The sequence below is a fragment of the Thermobia domestica genome, chromosome 12, assembly GCF_964235325.1.
Source record: "Thermobia domestica chromosome 12, izTheDome1.hap1.1, whole genome shotgun sequence".
In the NCBI taxonomy this organism is placed as follows: Eukaryota; Metazoa; Arthropoda; class Insecta; order Zygentoma; family Lepismatidae; genus Thermobia; species Thermobia domestica.
The window spans coordinates 228,663,634-228,688,276 of record NC_137465.1 but is presented as its reverse complement, the minus strand read 5'-3'; the positions used below and the strand labels follow the sequence as shown (position 1 = coordinate 228,688,276).

General features: G+C 36.9%; 1 protein-coding gene across 1 annotated transcript in view; it reads right to left on the bottom strand.

The window, feature by feature from the left end:
• LOC145667088 (condensin complex subunit 3-like) overlaps positions 1–24,643 on the bottom strand; it is a 151,880-nt gene that overhangs the window by 103,606 nt on the left and 23,631 nt on the right. The window contains exons 7-11 of the mRNA XM_081734805.1: positions 23,184–23,325; positions 17,368–17,568; positions 13,423–13,548; positions 6,579–6,804; positions 539–703 (exon numbers count right to left, since the gene is read on the bottom strand). Of these exons, the coding sequence (XP_081590931.1) occupies positions 539–703; positions 6,579–6,804; positions 13,423–13,548; positions 17,368–17,568; positions 23,184–23,325 (860 nt within the window). The remainder of the gene's footprint in view (positions 1–538; positions 704–6,578; positions 6,805–13,422; positions 13,549–17,367; positions 17,569–23,183; positions 23,326–24,643) is intronic.

Here is a 24,643-nt window from a genome sequence, read left to right as displayed (position 1 = left end):
ACATGTATTAATCACACATACCTTATATTACAGAAATTTAGCACAATTATTATTCTTTTAGATGGCTGCACAAGACAACCTAAAGACACACAGCAAATATATTACATATCTAAAACTACGCGAAGGATTTATGGCAAAAATATTTAATGTTTTAAACTTGTTCTTTTGTAACGTCGTCAGGTCATCTTGGCCACGAATCAACGAAAGTCCTCTTACGTTACATCTGAATTACGAAGTTTTTTTTTTGCTCCTATTTTGTTTACTTGACTGTCACAGATTTATTCTTGGATTACATGTCTCATGCTGTTAACAAAACTCCACAAGTGAGTTTCCTTCCAAGAATGATAAAACGGGGAATAACAGCCGGGTTATAAACATGACAAATTCTCTTAGCTTCCTTCTGCAAATCACATTTTACGCAAGCCGAACTGTAAGAATGTTAGAAACAAGTTAAGGCAATAGTAGAGCTCACAATGGGATAACCACCAAGAACATCATGAAGTAACTACATAAAGAAACTAATATTACTTTCTCTTACTTCTTCCTGAACGGGTTTCGTAGGTTCAGTTGATAATTTGGCCATTTCTTCCTCAAGTTGCTTGATCTTTTCTTTAAGACTCTGCGCTTGAAGAAAATCTTTGATCTGCACCGCCATATCCATATCCTCTCTCAACGTATTGATTTCAACACGAAGCTTTGCGCACTGCAAGCAATTCATTAAAACAAACCAACATAAACATTCAATTTGAATATTGGCGACAACTACCACAAACAAATCAACCACTACATTCCACGAAACTACGTCACAAAACGAAAAAAAAAAAAAAAGGTAAATTACTAGTAGCACAAATAAAATACTAACTAGGAAAGCGACATATCCGAAATTCACCTGTCATTCTGTTTATTATTCATGTCTCTGGAAAACTAGTTAAACTACTACACAATAATTGAGTGTAAGAATAAATTTTTAATACTACATGTTTCAGCCCATCGCACTAGTATTTCCCACGTAAGTCTCAACCAGCTTCTCATAAAAGCAAAACTAACTTGTACACAGTTTTAAGAAAAACTCGAAAAATGAAAATGCAAGTGCAAATTACTTCTTATATGTACTTCCTTTTCGATTTTACTTAACGGGAAAGCAGAGAATACCATTTTGACTATAAAGCGACACAGTACTTAGAAATAGCTGTGAATGGAGATAAGTTTTTAAGATATTGTTTAATGCTATTAACTATATTAGAACTCAGTCTAGACGAAAATTACCTTTTATTTTGTTTCTGAGATGCCTAATCGATACTCCAGTAAAAATTAAGCGATCTTATTTTTAAAAAAAAATTTGCCTCATTACATGGGGTCTACCAAATGAGTATAATACAATACGTCTACTACGTTTCAGGACTGGCATGAAAAAAACACACACACAGGAACGAAATGATTAATTTTATTGTTTACACTTCAATATACATCACTCCTATGCTCACACACTTGTTTTCACAATCTTACAGTCTCTGAATATCTTGGTAGAAATCCCTTTTGGGAGAACTGAGTCGTAAATACAACTAATCAATTTGCACTTTAATTTTGCGAGAACAAAATAGTCTGCAACTGCTAAGTCGGGCTAAGAGGGTTGTTTCGAATAGTTTTATTTTTATTTTATTTATTTAAAAAACTGCTTCACTGTAATCACGTTACGAAGGAAGGTACTGTCATGGAGAACAAACCCGACGTTGGATTCAGCCATGTCGGGTTTGACACACTTGAGTCCTTTGAAGAAACCTTTCTATTTCGCCTTTGTAATATTACAGACTCACGGTTTGATCTTCTGGTGTGGATTCCTTGTAGATAACAACCTCCCCCCCCCCCAAAAAAAAAAAACCTTGTCTTCACAAGAGACTTCTCAAGTCGAACTTTCTTCACCCATGAAGAATTTTCTCCAGCCTATACAACCAATTGACGCTTAGTGGCAGGGTCATACTTTTAGCACCAAGTTTCATCACCAGTTATAATTTTTTTGGAGGAGAAATCTGGCGATCAAATCTTGACAAGCCGCAACCGTTTGGTCTTCCTGCTCTTTGAGTCAGACTGTGTAGGACGAACCGCGAACAAATCTTCCGTTTTTGAAAATCTTGCACAATGATCTTCCTTGCTAACATTTACTTCATTCGTTATCACTTTAAGTGCAAGATGGCTATTATGAAGCAACACTTGTCGAACTGCATCGATGGTCTTTCTATTTTTGACACTCAATTGGCAGGCCGCTCCTGGAATTGTCTTGAATGTCGTCTCACTCATTACGAAATCATCCATACTATCCGAAACCATTCGAGAACGAAAATGCTTGATCCCTATGAGCCACATTTACCGTAATGAAATGAAATGAAATTATCAGTTTAACGTCCACGATTATGCTAGTTCGGCTAAGGGAGACGATGCTTAAAGCAAGTGATGGAAGATTTGGTGGAATGAAAATGTGAGAGGAAGCGGGAGTACCCGAGAAAAACCACGAGACCGATGTTGTCCACCACAAACTTATTTAGCCGGGATCGAGCCAGGTACTCTATGCACCAGAGGTAAGCACCCCATACACCAGGGACCCCTACCACTGAGCCACCATGATCCCATTTACCATATCGAGTGTTTCTACCGACGTATTACTGGCTTTAACAAAGAACTTAACCGCTATTTGCTGTACCTTCCTCGAACCCATGACATGCATACCTGACAAATGTTCAATCACACAGATTACAAACATAATTTATGTACACAAAACTCAGTCTGTACTGCGTTGAGACCTATTGCTGTTTCCGTCGTTGGCTGGTAAATAGGACGGTTGACATTTGCCCAAGAAAAGAAGTCTTAAAACATAGGAGACAAACCCATCGGAATGAGAATTTCGTTATTCGGTAGTACTCACAGCTTCCTACAAGTTCTAGTGGGACGGTTAGCTAGAACACCCACGTCAAAAATTTAATTTCTGACGCCGTCGGAATTAAGTTGATTTAGCTGACAGGGTTTTGACATGTTCCATCAATAACACACTGAGAATTATGCGGTTTTACTTTTCCTCAGTATTAGGGGGCGTACTAAAGGGGATTAGGATTTATTTTTCCTTACATTTTCTGAATGCCTTGTTCCATCGGAACTTTCATCATTGCGTAGTGCTCTTAGAGTACCAGTGAAAGCTGGTGCTCGACTCCACTCTCATTATCGAAAATGTTCATTCTTGAACATATGAAATTTTACCATCGTGTAAAAGCAAATCGAATACGGACTTCCAGCTTCTTGAAAATGCATTGTTTTAGTCTTTTCTTCATAGCTCCAAAGAACTGCCTGACTATCGGAGTGTCTTTGAACATTGGGTGGTACCAGGAGCTAATTCGAACAGCCCAATTAAAATTAGGTGGTATGTATTTTTTGTAGATTCATTTTTATCTCATTATTTGCGGAGGGGGTAATCAAGAGATAAATTTATAGCCCTTTGTATCTTTCGAACTATATCCTGATTCTTTATTATGTCGTTTATCTCTTCGTTAGTTCTGATTTTCCAGATTTCTTGTTCTTTAATTGGTCCGTAAATTTTCCTTACTATTCTTTTTTCGAAGGTTCTAAGATCTTTCTCACTTTCTTTTGTCAGTGACCATGTTTCCGAACCATATGTTACTACAAGTCTTATTAACGTTTTATATATTCTCATTTTTGTTCCTCTACTTATGTTTTTACTTTTTAGCAACTTCATGTTTGCGTGTTATGCTTTGTTGCCTAGTTGTACTTATCCGAGCGCAATGTTTCCCGAAAACAATTCAATACAGAGTTCATCGACCTTTTGGGCGAGAATAGGGAGATTCTTTCCAACCTGATTATGTCGGATGAGGCACACATCTGAACTGACAGACCTTGTCAATAAACAAAAAAATATGCGACACCGGAGTAATGTGAATCCACAGGAACTCCACGAAAAATCACTCCATAGTGCAAAGGTCACGGTTTGGTGCGATGTTTCGGTTTCTAGGATTATTAAACCCTACTCTTCTTAAGATCATTACGTAAACGCAGTCACAGTCACTTCGGAACGTTACAGAGGCCTATTGACGACTTCCTTCCGGAATTACAGAGACAGGGCGTTGATTTGTCATCAGCTTATTTCCAACAAGATGAAGCAACTCCGTATACTGCTCGAGACATGATGGCAACGTTACGTACAGTATTCGCGGGCGCAATCATCTCATGTTTTGGGGACATACCATGGCCAGCCAGATCCCCCGATCTGAGTGCTTGGGATTTCTTTCTGCGGGGGCACCTCAAGAGCCGTATTTGCATTACGTGTCCCCAACTTAAAGGATCTGAAGCGTCTCATCAGGGAAGAGGTCAGGGTAATTCCACCAGCAACGTTGGTGAAAGTAATGGACAGTTTCGTTCCTCGACTTCGTCAGTGTATCACAAAGGACGGTAGTTATCTCACAGATGTGATTTTCATAACATAAACATAAGATATCCTAAACAAAATAAAACATGACTTGAGTTCTTTTGTCATAAAATAGCTTTATTTTATTTATCAATTACCACTCTCGTCCTTTATATTCCCTATGTAGTGTTGCTGTAGGACATATAAAATAATAGATTGTTTCAGCCGGACATTTTACCACTTAAGTGATGTAAATGGGGTGTTTTGAGAGCAAAAAGTGAGCACTAAAAGCAAGAAATAAACCACTTTTGTTTCAATTTCAAATTCAGCCACGTTGCTCATGCGGTGGATGAAAAGAAAAAAGAATGTTTTAGCAGGCTGATATAATAGAAGCACTTATTTTATTACTTCTTTAGAAAAGTATTTGAGTGCAGCAGTAATTTCGTGTTTATGATGTAGACTGGTTCCATGTGCATATTTGTTACAACGAGAGCTTTTGTTTTGCACTTGCATAAGAATTATGTAGGTTACAGAAAACGGATACATCTAGACGACGACTTAGGCGTATCTGTGGTAACTACCTGCTCTTTCCCGCTCTCCATGATATCAGCAGAAGCAGAGGATAAAATCGTTTAGTTCTCCGCTTACAATTATAACTGTGTGTTGACAGTCAAAAATTACTGCCTTAAACTTTACTTAAAATTAAACAACAACGTAAGAGCAGCCACGGTTAAGAAAAACTCTGTAATGTGCTTGAATAAAGAGCAACTGAAGCAACAACTGTGGTATTCACGATTTGTTAGTAATACATACTTGTTACCGTCTTATCTACTTCAAAAAAATCATGTGTCTGTTTCCAGTTTTCGTGCAACATTAGGGCATTTTTCACTAACAAAATTGAACTCGGACTTTTGTATTTTGTCCTAATGAAAGAATAGTGCATTATTTAGGAAGAGTAGGATAAATCTAATGTTTATTAGTGCCCTACTATACAATCAGATAATACATATTTTTTTAACGAGTTTATGCTAACGGAGATGAAGACGATGATGATAACAATGAAGAAAATAGTGGAATGAAGAAAGTGGATTTGAGTTTAGCGTCCTGTTCAGCAGCGACGCTATATGAGACGTGAACCTACAACTTAACGTGGGATCCGAACCACATAAATTCGATCTCCCAGCCCAAAAGCGCGTATGCTATCCACATAGCTATGGGAGGGCTCAAAAAAAGTGGAATGAAACGAGGGAGTCCTGACATTCCCACGCACATGGTATTTGTCCAGCACAATAAATACTTAGTGCGAACTGGGATCGAACCAGGGACCCATTCACCTGAAGCGAGCGCTCAATGACTGAACCACCGAGACCCTCTCTTCTTATTTTGCAATGAAATTTATGTATATGAGAATTAACGAACGTCAAATTACTACTATCAGGTCAAGCATTTTTGTATATATGTACTATTTAATTATAATTTTTACAGTACTTTGGAGACTGTGACTTTCTAGGTGTGCGCGATAAAAAAGAAGTACGTCTCATATTTCATTCTGATTCACTGCGATGCAACTCCGTTGTATAGTGACATGACTGGGTTTTTGCCTGTCATCTTCCAGTACCTCAGATCCTACGCTGAATTAAAGTAACCATATCACGGCGTAACCTACTCTCTCCGCTCATATAATTTAATAGGTAGAGGGGATTTAAATCTCCACACCAACCTTCTAAAAAATCAATTTTTGACGCCGTCAGGATTAAAATGATTCAGCTGGTCGGATTTTGAATGCTCAATGCACTAAATATCAGACGAACTTATGTTTGTTGTTTCCACCTCGTTTCATTACGAAACAAGACTTTACGAACATCCCTTGGGTGTATCTTTCCAAAAATTTTCATATCTACTGGCCACACGCCCCACTTGTTTAATGATGAGATTAGTAATCCTCTTCCATGATTTCGAAACTAATAAAGATAAAGCATTGGTGTTAGTAAATCAGCGTGAATATTCTTTGCTTCTCCGTATGTATTAGAAAAAAGTGAGAACTTTACGAACTTAGCAGTATGTTTTTCTAAAGAATTTTCTGTCCCTACATGCAGCTAAAGAAGTGGAAATATGTAACAAACTAAAATTTATGAACGATGTTTTGAATAATTATAACAGTACTGTCACTTACATTGATTTCTCTCTTTCGAGCAGCTTCTGGTGATATGTCATTTGACTCGTCTACTTCCATATGGCTCAATGGCTCCCTTATTTCAGAAATAAGCTCCGCTAACATTTGAAGCCTAGCATCCACATTGGGAATAACTGGTATTAATCTCTCTACCAACACTGGTATAGCACCCAACGTAACAACTTCAGAATGCAGGATATCTTGAATCAATGTGCTTAGGGAACGCCTACATCATTAAAACAAAAATTACCATTGTATAGGCTATATAGGATGTAACTTAATTAATGGAACAAATCTCGCGAGGTGATTCTTGATAACCGAAGTAAATTAAAGAAGTTCTATGAACATATAGCATATTGATCTTATTGGTAGAGCAATAAGCTTAGATATGGTCGTCTAGAAAGTCTAGAGGTGGCGCTGATATTCAATACGTAGTTGCTCGGTTCACACACAGGTGACGCTTGTGTTCAAGACGCTACAGTACAGGACTGGGATCATTGTGCTGCGACTGTTGAATAGGACAAGTGGCAGCGCTCGACTAAAATATGGTGCATTATTCAAACCGCGAAGAGACCGACATGCTATTCATTTACGGTCGTGACGCAGAACGACTCTATCAGGAGCATTTTCCTAACAGATGCCAACCATCATACAGGATGTTTACAGCAATTTATCGGCGCATGTGTGAAACAGGGGCTGCCTATGTGGATGCTGGTCGACCCCATCGTGTACGAACATCTGTTATGGATGAACGTATGTTAGAAGCTGTAGACAATAAACCAGGTATGAGTACGGGGGAACTTAGCCGTGATATGCATGTTAATCACATGACTGTGTGGCATGCGTTACATGAAAAGGCTTTATACCCATACCAATTGCAAATGGTATAAGGACTGACAGAAGCGGATTTCCAACTACGTGAAGCATTCTGCCAGTGGTTCATTTAACAGATCATTACCATTATGTTGTTTCAAACATCAGTACTGTTCACTGACGAGGCACGTTTGGAAGATATGGTATCGTCAACATACATAACACACACACGTGGGCAGATGCACATCAACATGGTATGGTTGTCGCTCATCATCAACACCAATCTGAATTCAAATGTATGGTATGGTATTGTCCATTAACTGATCGGCCCATACATTAAAGGGAGTACAATGTTTGACTTTCCTGCAAAATACACTACCCGAATTACTAGATAATGTTCCCCTAGTGATCCCCACACAATGTGGTACATCCATTATGGGGCTCCCGCGCACATCAATGTGAATGTTCGCCGGTGGTTGAACAACTTCTCAAGACGTTGGATCGGGCGTGGCGGTCCAGTGCATTGACCTATCCGGTCTCAGGACCTGACTTAACTTGATTTTTATCTGTGGGGACACATGACAAGTATGGTGTATGCTACTCCTATCAAGATGTCAACTTGGAATAGCGTATCCATAACGCCTTGCAACTATTCGCCATGATACAGATATCTTTGAACGGCTTCGCCAATCCATGAACCGGTGTCGTCATGGATGAACTGCTGTCCATGGCAGATATTTTGAACATTTCCTGTGATGTCTCGACGAACGTATGTTTGTGTCTCTCTGCCCGTCGATATCTACCGCTTCGACTTTACTATTTGCACGCATTCGGCCCTCGTTAACTTTGCCAATACGCTATATGTACTTTTTTTTTAATCTCAGTGACAAGAATCACCTCCCAACGTTTTTACATTAATTAAGTTACACATACGTGCGTCCTAAAATATTATTCTACCTGAGTTTACAAACGCTTTTTGCTGAAAGTTATACATAGATTTCTTAAGTGAATCCAATTTTCTTTGTTCTCCTTTTATCATTTACAACAAATGAAGTCACTCAACACGTGATCAAGCCTCTCATCACCATTTTACCTTTTGTAATAATTTATGAGAAAAATATTAGAGGAAACATTGAATAGAGCGTTCTACCTTCCCTACAGTGGCCTGTATTAAAAGTCACGTGATCACTCGAAAATTTTAAATAGCATGACATGTAATCTGAAATCATCGAAAAGATCATGGAAAAACAAACAACTTACCTCATAAACAAACAAGATACTCGAGTGGGCACCATTTAAGACGACCATTTGTGTGTTCTGCTCAATATGTAAGCATTTGCAGAGAACTACAGAACACAAATGTTTCCACATGATGAATTGATCCCTAGATCTCTGTATGGTTCTCTTCTGGGAACAGATTACGCCTATTATGTACATATTTATGTCAACAACTATAGCAGATATACAACATCTTTCTCGAAGTATTGGCACAGGGTTCGAACATATAGCAGCAGATTCGCACATTGTATTGCCGCTCGCAGACAACACTTGAACGTTTTGGACAACGCATGAAAGCCATGTATCCAGTTTGTACATACACGATCTAGTGCATCAAGTAAATGGTTAATGCAAACATCTGTATAGTCCGTCATGATACAACTATTTTTGTCTCACCCATAGTATACTACAATAGTACACGTATGGAGAGGTGCTCATTGGCCCACGTGCGTGGGCTCAATACCACCAAATTCCATTCAACCAAACCAAGATAACTTGCTTAGACTAAATTTTATTCAATTTAGCATTCTTAAAAGCATCATTATGGAAGTTTGATCGTATATCATTTTCAACGAAAATTTGTCCCTTCCAAAATCTCAGGGACACAACCTTGTAACTACTCTGATTTTAAGCAAAGATTTATTTCGTTTACTGAGGTGAAAATTCTGTAATCCTTACTGAATTTCTATGATATCTTTGTATGCATAGCTTTTTAGTAGTTTTGTTTCTGTAATCCTGCCATCTGGTAACAAAGTCAAACAAAGAAGGAAAAGAGAAGTAGTTGTAACCTCTCTGAAAAGCGTGTGTTGAGATGTAAGTGTACTGGTAAATAAAAGCAAGACGTGACACAGTAAAATTTTAAAAATGATGTGCCTTAGCAACTCAATCCTCGTACCCAGTACTTCACCTGTTTAAACTCTGTTGTCAAGTTTAAGTTATTAACAATTACTCATGTGAAATTACTTTTTAAGAAAAACAAGTAATTAGTAAAACTGTGAAACCTAGTCAATGTGTTGTTGTCACGCCCACGTCTTATCAGGAAAGAGTGTAGGAAGACAAGATTACTGGCGGACTTGAAGACTATTGTGCAGTAAGCAAGGACAAGAGTAAGTCACGCATCACACGACGTTCTGCAACACCAAAGACTTTGCAAGCAATCATGACAATCCTTGTCCTAATCGGCGTCCATCGGTAAGTTAATGAACTCTGGATACTTTAACTAACACTTTAGTTTACTCACAAATAATCACAGAACTCTGATGAAGTGCTGGAAAAGTGAACTGTTCGTCTCATAAACGGTCGTTCGCGATCGTGTCCGCGTGCTAAACCATGGGGCAATGCGTTACCTGTCGAGTTTGTATGGAAGTTGTTAATATTTTGTGTGTATTATCCAGGTATTTTATTATTACAATAAAATAGATGGAAGCAGTGTTTTCCATTTGCAACATTTTGTAGATGTTGACTTCCTCAAAGGTTTGTATGGAACTGACGAGGATAGTGTCGATAGATTAGAATAAGCGTCTACTATGCTTGTCACAATTTAACTCACCACTACGCCGTAAAACGGTTGTAGTCTCCTGAATCTTGGCATTAGCGTGTTGGTTTGACTCCTAAAGACCTCATCACATGGTGAGGATCCCCTCGAAGTGAATTAACAAATCCTGGCAGCCCCAAAACAGAACGTTTTTTAAGTTTCTAGCGACGACTTACAAAAATCCAAGAACTTTCTGCAAGCATTTCAGTAATGGTGTAGTAAAATTATAACAAAAAATTTTCAAACGCATAAAAGCAAAAGGTTTTTATATTTCAATTTTTCTAAACTTTATTTGCTTAAAGGGCTTTTACTTATGGAGAAATATATACATATTGAGCTTATAGGATTGTATAACTGAATAAGAACAAATCAAGAAATTCCCATATATATATTTACTCAAAAAGAATTTCAGGTTACTTTATATTTTATTTAGGCTCAGCAGGCATCCCGCTACCAAACAGCTGTCTACTAGGGTCTCGACTTGGCTGCATGCGCTGTAGCACTGGCGACTCATATTGGTGACTGTACGTATCGCTTACTCTTCCCTTTCGTGCCTCTGAAGTTTATTGTCATATTTTCACGACTATGAAATGTTGAATTGTTCTGAATCGTGTTTTATTTGCGGAGAAGAAAATCTCTCTGTAAACTGTAATTTTTATTTAGAGTAGACATCTTTCTGGAGGCAGTAATTTTTATTTAGAGGTTAGCCAATCTTTCTGCAGCCCACATTTTCTTTGTGTGACATTGTCGCACCGTCGTCTGTTGTTCTGCTGAGGCCTGGCAGTTTTACTGATTTAGTGCAAGGATAATACCTAAAACCCAGGATGCTGGGCTGTACGCAGCAGATGTGTTCTAAGTGGTGACTCGTTGCCCGAATGGTTTGGACGGGAGAAACTGAATACAAATAATAACCTACGCCCTAAAACCTGTCTGTGGGCACCCCTGAACTTAAGGGACCCTTTTACGCTTTAGTGCGATGGCTACTGCACTTACCTTTACACAACGCCTATGCGTGATTGTCCCCCACGTTGTTCCCCTTGGAAGTCCATCATTCTCAATGAAATTGATAGTCTGCATTTTGTTACTCTTTCTCCTTTATTATTCCATTACTTCCACCTCAATTATGTGGAGTTCTTCCATAGCAGCTGTGCAACAATTCGCTGTTAAATAGTGGCCATTTCGTAAACGGTACCTCGCACGAATAATTTTTCCCTACAAAAGTATTCTTTTTTTTTCTTCACTATCTTTTCAATTACGTATCAGATGAGATATATCTTGCTGTAAGTTGTAAATAGAAAATAAAGATGTTTTTTTTTAAAAAAAAAAAAAAAAAAAAGATGAACCCTTTTTTTCTAAGAAAAATACACGAGTCGGCGTTTCAATTATAAAATCAGTTTTTTCTCTCTCAGACAAATGTGAAATAATGTATGTAAAAGCAAGCGGCAGTGTCACGTCTATATAACATGAAGGTATTTGGTTTGTATGGGGTGATACTTTATCAATTAATATTGAAACCAGTAAATTTCTACCACTTCCGTCTTTAGTAGGGGGACAAGAGTGAAGATGGAATACATTTTTGGGGCGTTTGGTTGTTTGCAGAAAACAGCTTTTTACTATCTCTCATCGATTTTGCTCTATGTACATCAATACTCTAGGTCCCAGTTTTAACTATCTATCACTTCCGGCTTTGGTATAGATAAGGATGGAAATGAAATTTATTCCTGGGAAGTTTAATCGATTACAGAAAGCCGCATGTCGGTATCTATTACCGTTTTTTGCTCTATAGTGATCAACATAAAAACCGGAAATGGTTGATTTCTATCATCTAAGGTATGAAAATAGCTTCCATCAACCAACTCGATTCCTAAATATTGACCTTTCACGTCCTAATCAAATTTGGTGGTGATTCATCAAGTAGCTCTTGAGATTTTACTTGTCTCCCGGTCGGACGGACACACGGACATGGTAAATATTAAAAGAAGTGGTTTTGGTAAACCTAATTCCATAACAAACAAAAAACAAAGTGGTGCTTAGAATGTGCCGAGGATATTTCTAATGTAGATTTATACACAGAGAAAACAGCAACGAAATTTGAGTCAACGCCCATTATATTTCGTGTAACCAATTTAATAAATAAATAGCATTGTCATGTACCACACGAAGGAGTTTGGTTTCTATGGCGTGATATTATCTCAATTAATATTAAAACCGGAAGTGGCTTTTTTTTCTTACAAGTTTCAGTGTAGATGAAAATTGAAACAGGAATAATCAATTTCGTTCACTTCTGGTTTCAGTAGATAGTTAAACGATGGAGAAGAACTGCATTCTTGAAACACTTAATCGATTATAGGAAACTACTTCTCGCTATCTACTACATATTTGCTTTATAGAGATCAACGTAAGAACCGAAAGTCCTTGATTTCGAATACTTCCGGTTTGAGTAGCACCATCAACGAAGTTGATTCCTAAGTTTTGACCCTCTGTATCCTGTTCAAAATTTGATGTTGCTCCATCAGGTAGTTTTTGAGATCTTTTCTCCCAGATGGATGGAATGTGCAGCTGGATAGCAATGCACCGAGAGAGCTGCTGAAGGAAGTCCGCATCACATCAATAGGAGACTTGTCCAAGAAACTCCAGAGCACCCGTTCAACTGTTGACTTCCATAGGATACAATGGAAATTACTGTAAATTATAAAGTTAGGACAGTACTTTTCTATTTGTCCAAAAACCATCGAATAGTGTGTATAGGCTAGACTCTAATCTGAAGGGAAACTTATCAGGAAAAGAAATATTTTTATTAACACTAATTTTGCCATTTAAAATATTTGGGTGACCTTCCAGAACTCCACAACACATGGTCCTTTGGACTAAGCAGAACGTTCCATTCGATGCGTCCTCTGACATTTTTCTATCTCACCTTTGTCTCAATTTTATTTCTCAACCGTTTGAAGTTTTATAAGTACTAGACAATAAAGACAATAAGTAAAACCAACTTTAAATATCTTTGTAACCCATATCCTGTTCCACCATTGAAACGTTGATATGCTAGAGACATGGTTCAAAGAACATTTAAAACAACTTTGAAATTACTGAGCAAGAAATCAACGTGCGATTAACAAGATATTTTATCTTATACTGAGTAAAATTATATTCCGATTTAGAACTGAAATGTTTCTGATTTAATTACTTCTGTAAAAAGTTAAACTACTTATATCTTACCTTCCAACTTCATCTGCCAAATCATAAACACTTGTTATTTCTAGAAGTTGTTTCACAATAAATTCCTGCCGCAATTCTAACAATGGATCTAACTGTTCACCAGGAGTTCGATTTTTTAAGTACAATCTGGAAGAAAGTGAAACGATGTAACAAAAACCAAATAAACATAATAATATCGTTCAAGCATATGAATTACTGTAAGACCTTCCATTAAAAACTTTAACATACGCGTATAAAGAGAGGAAGAAGTGAAAAAAATTCAAGAACAGGGAAGTAGCTGCGAAGTGTTCAGGTGGGAGGGATTTTGAAATACAACATCACGAGAAAAGAGGTAGTGTTATCAGTCGGAAAGTAAATTAAAAGGATCAGAGGGTCTGTAAGAATGAAATGGAATAATAAATAAAGCGAAAACTATGTATTTTATTGAAAAAGAAGTTGAAAAATATATAATTTTATAAAAGATATTAAAAAATAGATAATAAACATATATAAGTTGGAAACAGTGTAAATGAAGAGTGATTCTAATATTTAAAAGAGAAAAAATATATAAAGAAGTTTATAGGAAACTGAATGAGTGTAGGTTATAGACGGTTAAGACCAAGGAGGCTCTTCGCAGACAAGATTGTACTGTGAATGCATATCTGTTTCTGAAGGACATAGAGGAGTCTGAGGAGGAAGGGGGAAGAGAGAGGAGATTTTGATGAAACTTACGCGAAAGATGTAATGGACAGGTAAAAGTAAAATTTGAATGTTGAAAACGTTTGTTAATCTGAATTGAAAGAAAAGTTTGGCCAATAAAGGAAGCTGAATAGCAGTTGCATTTGGGGGGAAGGGGGTGTAAATGAGGTTGGGAGAATCACAACTATTGGAACATACTTTATACAAAGTATCAGTCACGTGCACACTGTCTTGAGTGTCTCTGACGTGTCTATTTTCAAATGTGACATTCACTTCAAGGAAGGTGACTAAATGATTAGGGAAGGTAAGGCTCCACATTTATACTGTAGGAATAGACGGTTCAAGCGTGATGTATTTCTGCCAATACTTATGTTCTTAGGACATAATTTGTTTCCGCTACGTTCCAAAGACGTAGGCTACACATGGAACTTACAATGGTTATGTTTTGCGTTGACTTACAAATATTATAATGAAAGAACCGCCTTCTGTTTAAATCTCCGAAAGGTGAAAACTAACGAGAGAAAATAGATAAGGATACTACTTACATGAAAAAGTAAATTATACCTGTCTACATTTTTCTTTTCTTTCTTTTTTTTTAATCTAGCAGTCATATTGTTTGCAACAAAAATGTGATTTTTTGATACCTTACACTTAGGGTGAGAATGGAAGTAATGAAATTGCTTAACTTATTAGTACTCCCAGTGTTAGTCGGTTCGAATCCATATACGAAAATTTCATCTATGAAGAGGCCATGTGAGTGCCCTTGATCTTAAGGTATTGGGAAACCCGTATCTTTCTCCACCAACTACTAGAAGGTTCTTTCGTCAGCACTTTCCAAGCAAGGATACTCCTCCACAACATTAACAGCAAGTAATTCAATCGTACAAAAAAATCCGATCAAAAACAGAATACCTGTCAGCCTCCATTCAACCCAGAAACTGATGAATTTTACTGATCTCAAGCTGATCATCTCATCTGAAACTGTAGACTCTTGCTGAACCCGACCTAAACTAGTATACCTAACATCTCCCAATCTCCACACTCCCATTTGGAGAGTTGATTCTTGAAAACTCCCGCCGCCGAAGAATCGCACTATCCAGCCTCCTATATTGGTGAAATTCTAATTTTCGATTCGCATCAACAATGTTCAAATACGCTTACTGATCCGTCCCAATATACCTTTCACATAAATATCCTCAAAATTATTTCCGCATATTTTTTTCTATGTCCCCCAAAAACAAATTAAATGAAATTTTTAAGTTTATGTCCAATGGTCAATGCTGGCTACGCTAAAGAAGACGGTGATAATGAGAAATGAATGAAATGGTGAAATGAAGGAAATGGGGAAAAACGGGTGAACCCCGAGAGAACCCACGCACACGTTGTTTGTCCACCACAAAGCTCACTTGGCGCGAGCTGGGATCGAACTCCCCCGAGAAAGAGATGTGTGTCACATTACCGTCCAACCTGCGAACCACCTACTTGCTCTTAACAATGTACAAAAAAAAAATCTGCCTGAGTGTTGTCTAAATGCTTTTATTCATTTATTTATCTTTGCTAATTTCCATATTTAATTATTTGAATTACATGTGATTCTGCATTCTCTCTCCTTTTTATTGCTTTTAAAATTATTTATTATTTTCTGTTAATTCCTTCATTTATTTACATATTTTTATTCCTCAATCCTTTTAATCTATGTTTCTTTTTCTCTTAATTTATTATTCATTCCACCCCGTCGTTATCGACCCATCAGTCACATTAATACTACCTTCCTCCATTTAACTTCAGCTACTTACAACCTGATAACACCATTACGTGGTCCTGTATTCCAACATCGTAGCCACCTGTGGATGCTTTTTAGCTTTTTCTCTTCTCCACTTTATCCTTTTTCCTTCTTCCTCTCTGAATCTGATACGTTTGGCGAAGTGGCTTAGAGTACTCCTTTTTTTAATGTGTTGTTATAAGTATAAATTTCACTACTTTGGTAATTAATTCATTATACAAACAGAAATATTTCAATTACTTTCTTACATAGTAATTTGATAAATGTTCCTAGTTTTCTACGCCTAGCATTGTAGAACAATTCTCATTAATGTATAAATACTAGCATGCACAAATTATCACGGCTGCAAAATATGTATTCTTTAAGATGTCAGATGCCACTATGTGTTAATTTCTGAAAATCTCACTATAAATAAATTAATTCAACTTTGTTTAAACGTCAGTGATTTCGTTGTTTATACAACTTATACTCGTATAAATTGAAACTATTTTACCTCAGTGGTGTGTTTTCTATTATTATCAGAAACAATTTTCGTCGCCTGTATTTCACTAGTTAAATTTTCTGCGAAATTCTTTGGGCTTACAACTTCCTGTAGCAAGTGGTTACAAGATTTCTACATCTTGTTTCGTCCTTTCTCTATCAAATATTTAAAGTCCACACCAAAGTTGTGAAAACATAAGAATTATTTGTTTAACCTTTAACTAGAAAGTGCTTAGTTTTTCACGTTTATTGTGAATTCACCGAAGGTATCGACTTTTACTGATGGATATAATTTTTAGTACAATCACTGAGCTTGTATACTAATACACAGGTATAGATGAAATAAAATCTTTTAGTTTTACGTCCCATGCTGGCTAGGCTAAAGGAGACGGTGATAATGAGAACTAATGAATTGGTAGAATGAATAAAGTGAGAGGAAACGGGAAAATCCCCAGAAAAACCCACAGACACGGTGTTTGTCCACCACAAAGTCTATTTGTTGCGAGCTGGAATCAAACCAGGGACCCTATGCACCAGAGGTGAACGCACTACCACTGAGCCACTGATACACAGGCGTAGCTTCGAGACAATGTAGGTAGTAATTCAATAATACTGTTAGTTCCACATACCATCAATATGTACTAATACTTAAATTACCATCTTCCACAAGTTTCAATTCATTACAACACAAACTAAAAACACTGGAAGAAATTTGGGCAATTGTAAATCATCCAAAGTACTTTGAAACTCCCAGGTTCTGTTGTTGTATATAGGCAGCAACAATTCCTCCAAATAGGAAAAGGAAAAGCAACTCCACGGTAAAATAGTTTCAAATTAAACAATTTTGTATTGTAAAATTAGAGCGCAACCATTCTCAATTACTAGATAATGGTGAATTCCGTTTAATGTTTTATGACGTAAACCTTGCTAGATTTCTTAATCATACTAGTTAATTTGCTTTTCTTGAACCATAAACGAAAACTATTAAGAGAAAGATGTCATACTCTCTAATATAGGCACAGAAAGGTGAAAGATCTGGAAGGAACTTCTCCAAAACTTCTTCGGCATCTCCTCCCTCTTTGCGCAGAAACAGTGCTAGACATCGCCAATACAAAGCACTCTCTGGTGTCAACTTCTCTGCTGGAATCAATTTGTCTGAATTACAGAAGTTAAATTTCTCCACCAATTCCTCGTATTCTTTTCCCCTACAATGAAATGAGAACTTAATGAACAGCATATTAATATGTACAGATGGTTATCAAAATAATGGAAACATTTGTAATAGCTCAAAGCTCGTAAGGAATATTTGTTTATGTTATCTGCAACATATTTCTCCTCTAAGCTCCATAAATTCTGCTATGAACTATATATATTTTGGATAGAATTCATGACTACCTTTCGTCAGTAGTAGGTAGATTTATTATATACTAGCAGCGTTCACCCCGCTTCGCTGGGGTCACCCCGGAACGCAATAAACTTTGTTACTTAGATAATTTTTACTTTTTCGCTTTCAAGTGATATGATAAAAACCATAGAAGATTGCAGTAAATGTTAACATTATATCGCCTGTCATTTATGTTAACCCGCCGAGTGACACGGTCATGTGGGTTGCATATAAATACGGTTAGATTTAGCTATGATGAGCTAACAAAGGATTTGTACGTTATGGACACTTGAATGGTCAATTATCTCAAGACACTGGTAATTGAAAATTAAAGTGATATGATAAAAACCATCTAGGGTCCAAATCTTAATAACCCCCCAAAAATGAAAGAAATTGGTTCAGCCGTATTAGCGTGATGAGCTAACAAAGGATTTGTACGTTCTCTTTTATATATAAGATTATGAAGACAAGTTGGTCACGCTGTAACTACATTGGAAATAATTAAATTAAAAAAAAAAAACTAAGATAACACGATGCTACTATATAACAGTAATAATAAAAACTCTTCTAGTAACGGTAAGCAAAGATTACGTATCAACACTCAAGATACAGGATGCGCAAGAAGTCACTTTCCCCAAAACAAGTAAGGAAAGAAGAGAAATGAGTTATTATGGATTTTTTATTTATTTATTTATTATTAATTATTATTATTATTATTATTATTATTATTATTATTATTATTATTATTATTATTTTACTAGAATTGGCACTACGGTGTCTTTTAGTATGGCTGGTACTGGTAACCATGTTTTCGTATGTGTTTTGTTTACTGAGTGAAGTTGTGTCGAGTAGTAGAGATGATGAGATGAATCGCAAATTAACAAAGAAACAACGTGTTTTCGTAATACAAGCTTAGTGGAAACACAACAAAAACAGAAATGTGGTGACAGCAGACTTCAAGAGAAGATTTCCAGGTGTGCAACCACCATCACGTCAAGCCATGAGAAATCTGAACCAACGATTCGAAGCTATAGATCTGTGTATGATATACCGCAAAGCGGACGACCCCGAAGTGTACGAAATGAAGGAAACACTGAACCTGTTCCTCAGAGTTGTGTATCTAGCCCGAAGAAGTCTACTAGAAGGTGTGCACGTGAAATGACAGGTGCCTTTTAAGGAACATCTTAAAGGATTTGAAGATGAAACATTACCGGCCAAAGCTTTAACACGCGCTGCACGAATGTGATCCGGACGGGCATGTTGAGTTTTGAGTTTTCTCAATCGGAACGTAGCTGACAGAAACTTCTGGAAACGAATTTTGTGGACAAACAAGTCCTCATTCAAGATGTACGGTCGAGTAAACAAACACAATTGTGTTTATTGGAGTGCTACCCCAATTCTCCCAAAATATGTTACAGAATAGCTAAAAGTCTATGGTGTCACTGTTAGGGATGGTATTTGGAATAGTGATGTCATAGGCCCATTCTTTTTTAAAAGAATTGTTACCAGAGACAATATCTTCAGATTACAGAAGTTGTTATTCCGGAACTTGAAAATAACCCTCATTACGAAAACATTCAGTTCATTTGGCAACCCGATGAAGCACCACCTCATTTTGTTGTTGTAATCGATTTCTTCGATCAACATTTCGATGAATATATTGGTCGTCGTGCGACAGATTAGCCACCTGATCACGTGACCTCACACCATGCGACTTCTGTATGTAGGCTATTGTCAAAGACGAGGTGTTTCCGAGCAACCATAGGATTTAGATCAGTCGATACAGATAATCGAATGACCATTAATCCTGAGAACCATGCGTTGTGTCATATTTGTAAATCAGTGCTGAAGAGATGTACTTGCGTACTGAACATACTGAGAGACAGTTTGATGTAAGTACAATAAAGGTTGTAAAGTCACTTAGCTTCTTTTGTTTCTTCACATTTTGAGGAAAATGAATTTGTACCCATCCTGTACATTATCTATCTATATCTATATATCAATATCTATCTATATTTGAAGGTATATCTTAAACGAAACACTAAATACATCAATATCCTTTAAGGTTTTTATTCTAGGTCTTTCAATAACTGAATTTCTTCAATGTGTGTATATGTAGTTCATCAGAAGAAAAATATAATTCATACCAGAATTTATGGTGACTATAAGAACTTGTTGCAGATGAATAAATTACAATATCACGAAACACCAGTGATTTTTATTACGTAAGATATGTATGGTGGTAACAATGAAAATGTGTATACAGCACCTGGCCTTTATAACAGGGTGTCTACTGGAATACCAGAAAGTAAATTCATGACTTTTTCATGACTTTCCATGACCTTTTTGTTCAAATTTTCATGACCATGGCGATAAAAATTTACCATTAGTAATAATAAACCCCTACCATCAGTGGTGCATCGGAACTATGCGGGTTGCTAGTCTTAAATATCACTTATTGTGAATCTTAAAAGAAAGAATCTAAAATTCTACCGCCTTGTGCTCGAGCACAGAATAACACTTACCTAAATACGGGCCTGCTCTTACCAGTGGATCACTCTATACTGTATTTGAAGTTTTAATTCTGAGTATAATTATCCATCTAGCAGAAATTTGTCTGAAATTAAGCACTCAGAGAACTGTCCAAATCAATACAAATTATAAAAGAAATTAGTTTTAAAAAAATAGATCATCAAATTTAAAATCTGCAAACTCAAACGAATAATATTATTTGCATAAGTCTAAAGGCCCAAAAATACACAATTTACATTTCTTAGAAGTAAAGAAATAGCAGATCAGAAAGTTGGACAGTAAAAAGTTGTTACTATATTACAGAGACTAGAAGATGAAATGGGGAGCAGCTAGGAAGACAGTAAAGTACCAGTTAGCCAGCACTAACTGGTGGGGGAAATTCTCACAATTACTGACCTGATACAACTGTTTCAGTACATGCAGTATGAGGTATAAAAGTATGAAGTATAAAAATATACTCTGAGATTTCAGATTTTCATGACCAGTTGGGTAAATAAAGGACTTTTTCATGGCTTTCATGACCACTAAGCAAAATATATGACTTTTTCATGACTTTCATGACCAGTAGACACCCTGTATAAGTGCTGTGTTAGGTGACAGTCTGTGGTATATCGGGCGGGATAGAACGAAGATGTATGTTGAAAAAGCAGACAACTTGTAACAGTTGTTTCAGCCTAATTTGTAATTTGGAAAAGATATATGTTTGTTCCATAGCAGTTTTGTGTTGTGAACCATCGCTAGTGCTTTATTCCACACACGAGGTAAATCAGTGCTAAAGAGAGGTACTTGCGCAATGAACATACTGAGAGACAGTTTGATGTAAGTACAATAAAGGTCGTGAAGTCACTTAGCTTCTTTTATTTTATTTCTTCACATTTTGAGGAAAGCGGCTTTGTACTCACCCTGTACAATATACAGTTGCTCGGCTGGCGGACAATTATTAGTGAGTGGGACTCCCAAGTGTGTGGATGTAAAACATCTCCGGTTAGCTAGGCGAAGTTATAGGCATATTATACTTTTGTCATAAGAGTCAGTGCTATGTTGTGTTCATCCAGTCTTTAAGTCATAAGGACGATTAAATCACTAGATAAATAGTAAACTGTTATTTCTATTTTGGGGCCATTTAACTAACTTAAACTCCAGTCCTTTCCCTACTAACTGATCGTCTATAGAGAGTGGTATGGGAGCTCATGTGGTTCGGATTCCACGTTAAGCCACACAGCTTTGCTGCTGAAAGGAAAGAAAGAAATTTATTGTGATTGATAAACAAGTACATATCTTGGCTATTTTTCAGTGTAGTCACATGAACCTACAGACATACCTGCAGCGTGGCACAAGCTTCTGTATACCATCCATTTAAAAATTTGCCGCCTGAGAGTGCAGCCAGTCCAGAACTGAAGAGAAAGAAACAAATCGCTGGGAGCAAGGCCGGGGCTGTACGGGGGATGATTAAATGGTTCACATCGAAATCTCTGAATTGTCTCAACAATACGAGTAGCTATGTGTGGGCATGCGTTGTTATGAATCATAATTCCATAGCGTAGCATTCCTCTCCATTGATTCTGGATGGCCTGTTACAGATTATTCAGTGTTTGGCAATACCTAATTGCTGTAATTGTTCGCCTTGGTTCCAAGAATTCCACAAGACTAAACCCTTCCGGTTCTGAAACACGGTTGGCATTATTTTGTAAACCGGTGGTGTTTGTTTGAATCACAATGACGGCATTGCACTAACTGCTGCTCCGATTTCCCAATGACGTCCGACAGTCAGATTTCTTCCCCCGTCTTTATGAGACAAGAGGTCATTCACATCCTCCCTCCAGCGGGCCAAAAAAACACATGCAGAACTCCTTCTTTGCTCTTTATGAACGTCTGTCAACATTTGTGGCACCCAATTCGCACGCAGTTTGTGATAACCCAACTTGTCAGTCACAATTCGATGCATTGTTTTCGCAAACACTTCTGGAAACTCTTTCGCGAGTTCAATTATTGTAAACCGGCGATTGGATCGCACTTTCTTGTTAGTGCGTTCCACTACATCGTCTAAACTAAGCCTTTTGCTACGCTCATCGTCATGAACATCTGAATGCCCTCCCCGAAACACTCTTCACCATTGCCTGACCTTGCCTTCACTCATTACTGTCAGTCTATAAATAGCACACCATTTCCGATGGATTGATAGCTGCATTCTCTCCTTTGGTGTTCAGAAATCGTATGACAGATCTAACTTCACATTTGGCAGGATATTGTATTACGGCTGTCATTTCACCTTACTGCTGCTCGCATGTAGGCAGCTCGACTCGAACGATTTTTATCTCTGTTGCATCCTGCACATGCTCAACTTCATCAGTATTACTACCCTCCCCCCACTTCCGTTTTTTATGCGCCTCGTATGTCTACATAAGAGAGCAAGTTCTACAATAAATTGATGTTGATAGGATGCGTCCGCACCGTGTATGGTTGTTAAAGTAACGCCCAATTGTAACAAGACGTTGAGGACTACATTAAATCCTTTGATTTGAATTGTTTTCTATTCTAAACGTGGATCGGTATAGTTTGCTATGCACGAAGAAATGTGAAAGACAAAATATACCGGAATGGACGACTGCAACATCCTACTTATTACAATGTCGGCCAGCACGGTACAGATACTGAATTATAATCCAAAACTCCCTTGTAATATTGCTCAACTACATATTTAGAATAATGACACACAACCTGTCCAAAATGCTTAGAACAATAATGGAAACTATTAAAGTTAATAACTTAATATCAGTTCAGACTAATTAACAGGACGATGAAAGTTCCATATTTTATACTTTTAAAGTCAGTATTTCTTCAACCATGCATAATCAATTTTTATTTTTATTATTATTATTATTTCTATTTTAATCATATACTCACTTGAACAATTCTTGAAGTAACCGGTCACAAATTTCGGTTGAATTTTCTACATCTAACGCATGTAGTAGATCCACTATGTTTCCATTTAACTGTTCAAGCCACCAAGGTATCAGTTTGTTCTTGACTACAGCCTGGACTCTTTCTATAATACAAGAAAACACTGATATATAAAAAACAGAAATTGGTAACATTACTTTGCGAACACACAAAAAGAAATTAACGAAATTTGCATAATGATGCCGAAGCATAATAAAGTGAAATTTGTAAAATACACTTCTCAAATTCTGATGATGTAATATTGTGTTTGAGTTTGCATTACGTCTTTAACACCAAGACCGTTAAAAAAGGGGCCCACTACATAGTAGGACCGCAGATTCTACTCTGGTATTTATTTGAAGCATTGTACTTTCAGCAGTTGGAACTTTCGACTTGCGACCTGTTAACATCAATAACTTATAGAAGTTTATTATTATTATTATTATTATTATTATTATTATTATTATTATTATTATTATTATTATTATTATTATTATTATTATTAATTCATAAGGGAAAGTAGCCAATGTCTTACCTTAAACATGTTTTCCACGATTTTACTGACCATATTGTTAATCATAGGTATAGGATACATAATGAATAAACTGAAGTACCATGCAAGCAGGTGGTGTTCATTACAGAGCCCACTACAATAATTCTCGCCTTATATTCACAGAGACTACAGTATTCTTGTTGACCGTTATTTACATTATGTCTTTCCTTTCTAAGGATGAAATCCTTGCAGAATTCCAAAATATGAAGCGAAGAGTCTGATATGATGAAATATACTTCGGAGATATAGAAAATGAAGACATATTACTAAAGCAAATTATTGCAACGAGAATTCAAGTACGGAGTCTACAAGCGATTCAGGAGTAGATGATGGGAGTTTGAAAATAGATATCAGACATTAACTTTTACGAGGCGGGGAGACTATACACAGTAACACAAAAAGCATAAAGTGAAGTGAATGCCAGATATTCAGGTATCGCTTGGCACACGTAAAATAAGGTTTGAAAGATGACAGCGTGAAAGAATAAGACGAACAGGATATACATATCTGGAGGAAGGCATTATGTAACAATATATGTATTCTGGCTATTTTTCAAGAACATATGTTACTAAGTGAGAATGTGTGAGGTTCTACAAGCAATGCTACAAAATTTATACGATTTTCAGCTGATTTTGTGCTCTGCTATTTTAAAACTGTCCTCTACGTGGATGAATAATTGAAGGAAAAAATAACAATACGAGACAAGTTATTCAAGAAGGCCTCAGAGAGGATCGAAATATTACAAGAAAAAATCTTTCCGTCTATCACACGACTATGCACTTTAGGCTACGGGAGACAAATGATTACAACGAGTGAATGATGATGGAAGAATTGGTGGATTGAAAAGGGAGGAAACGGAAGTCCCCGAGAA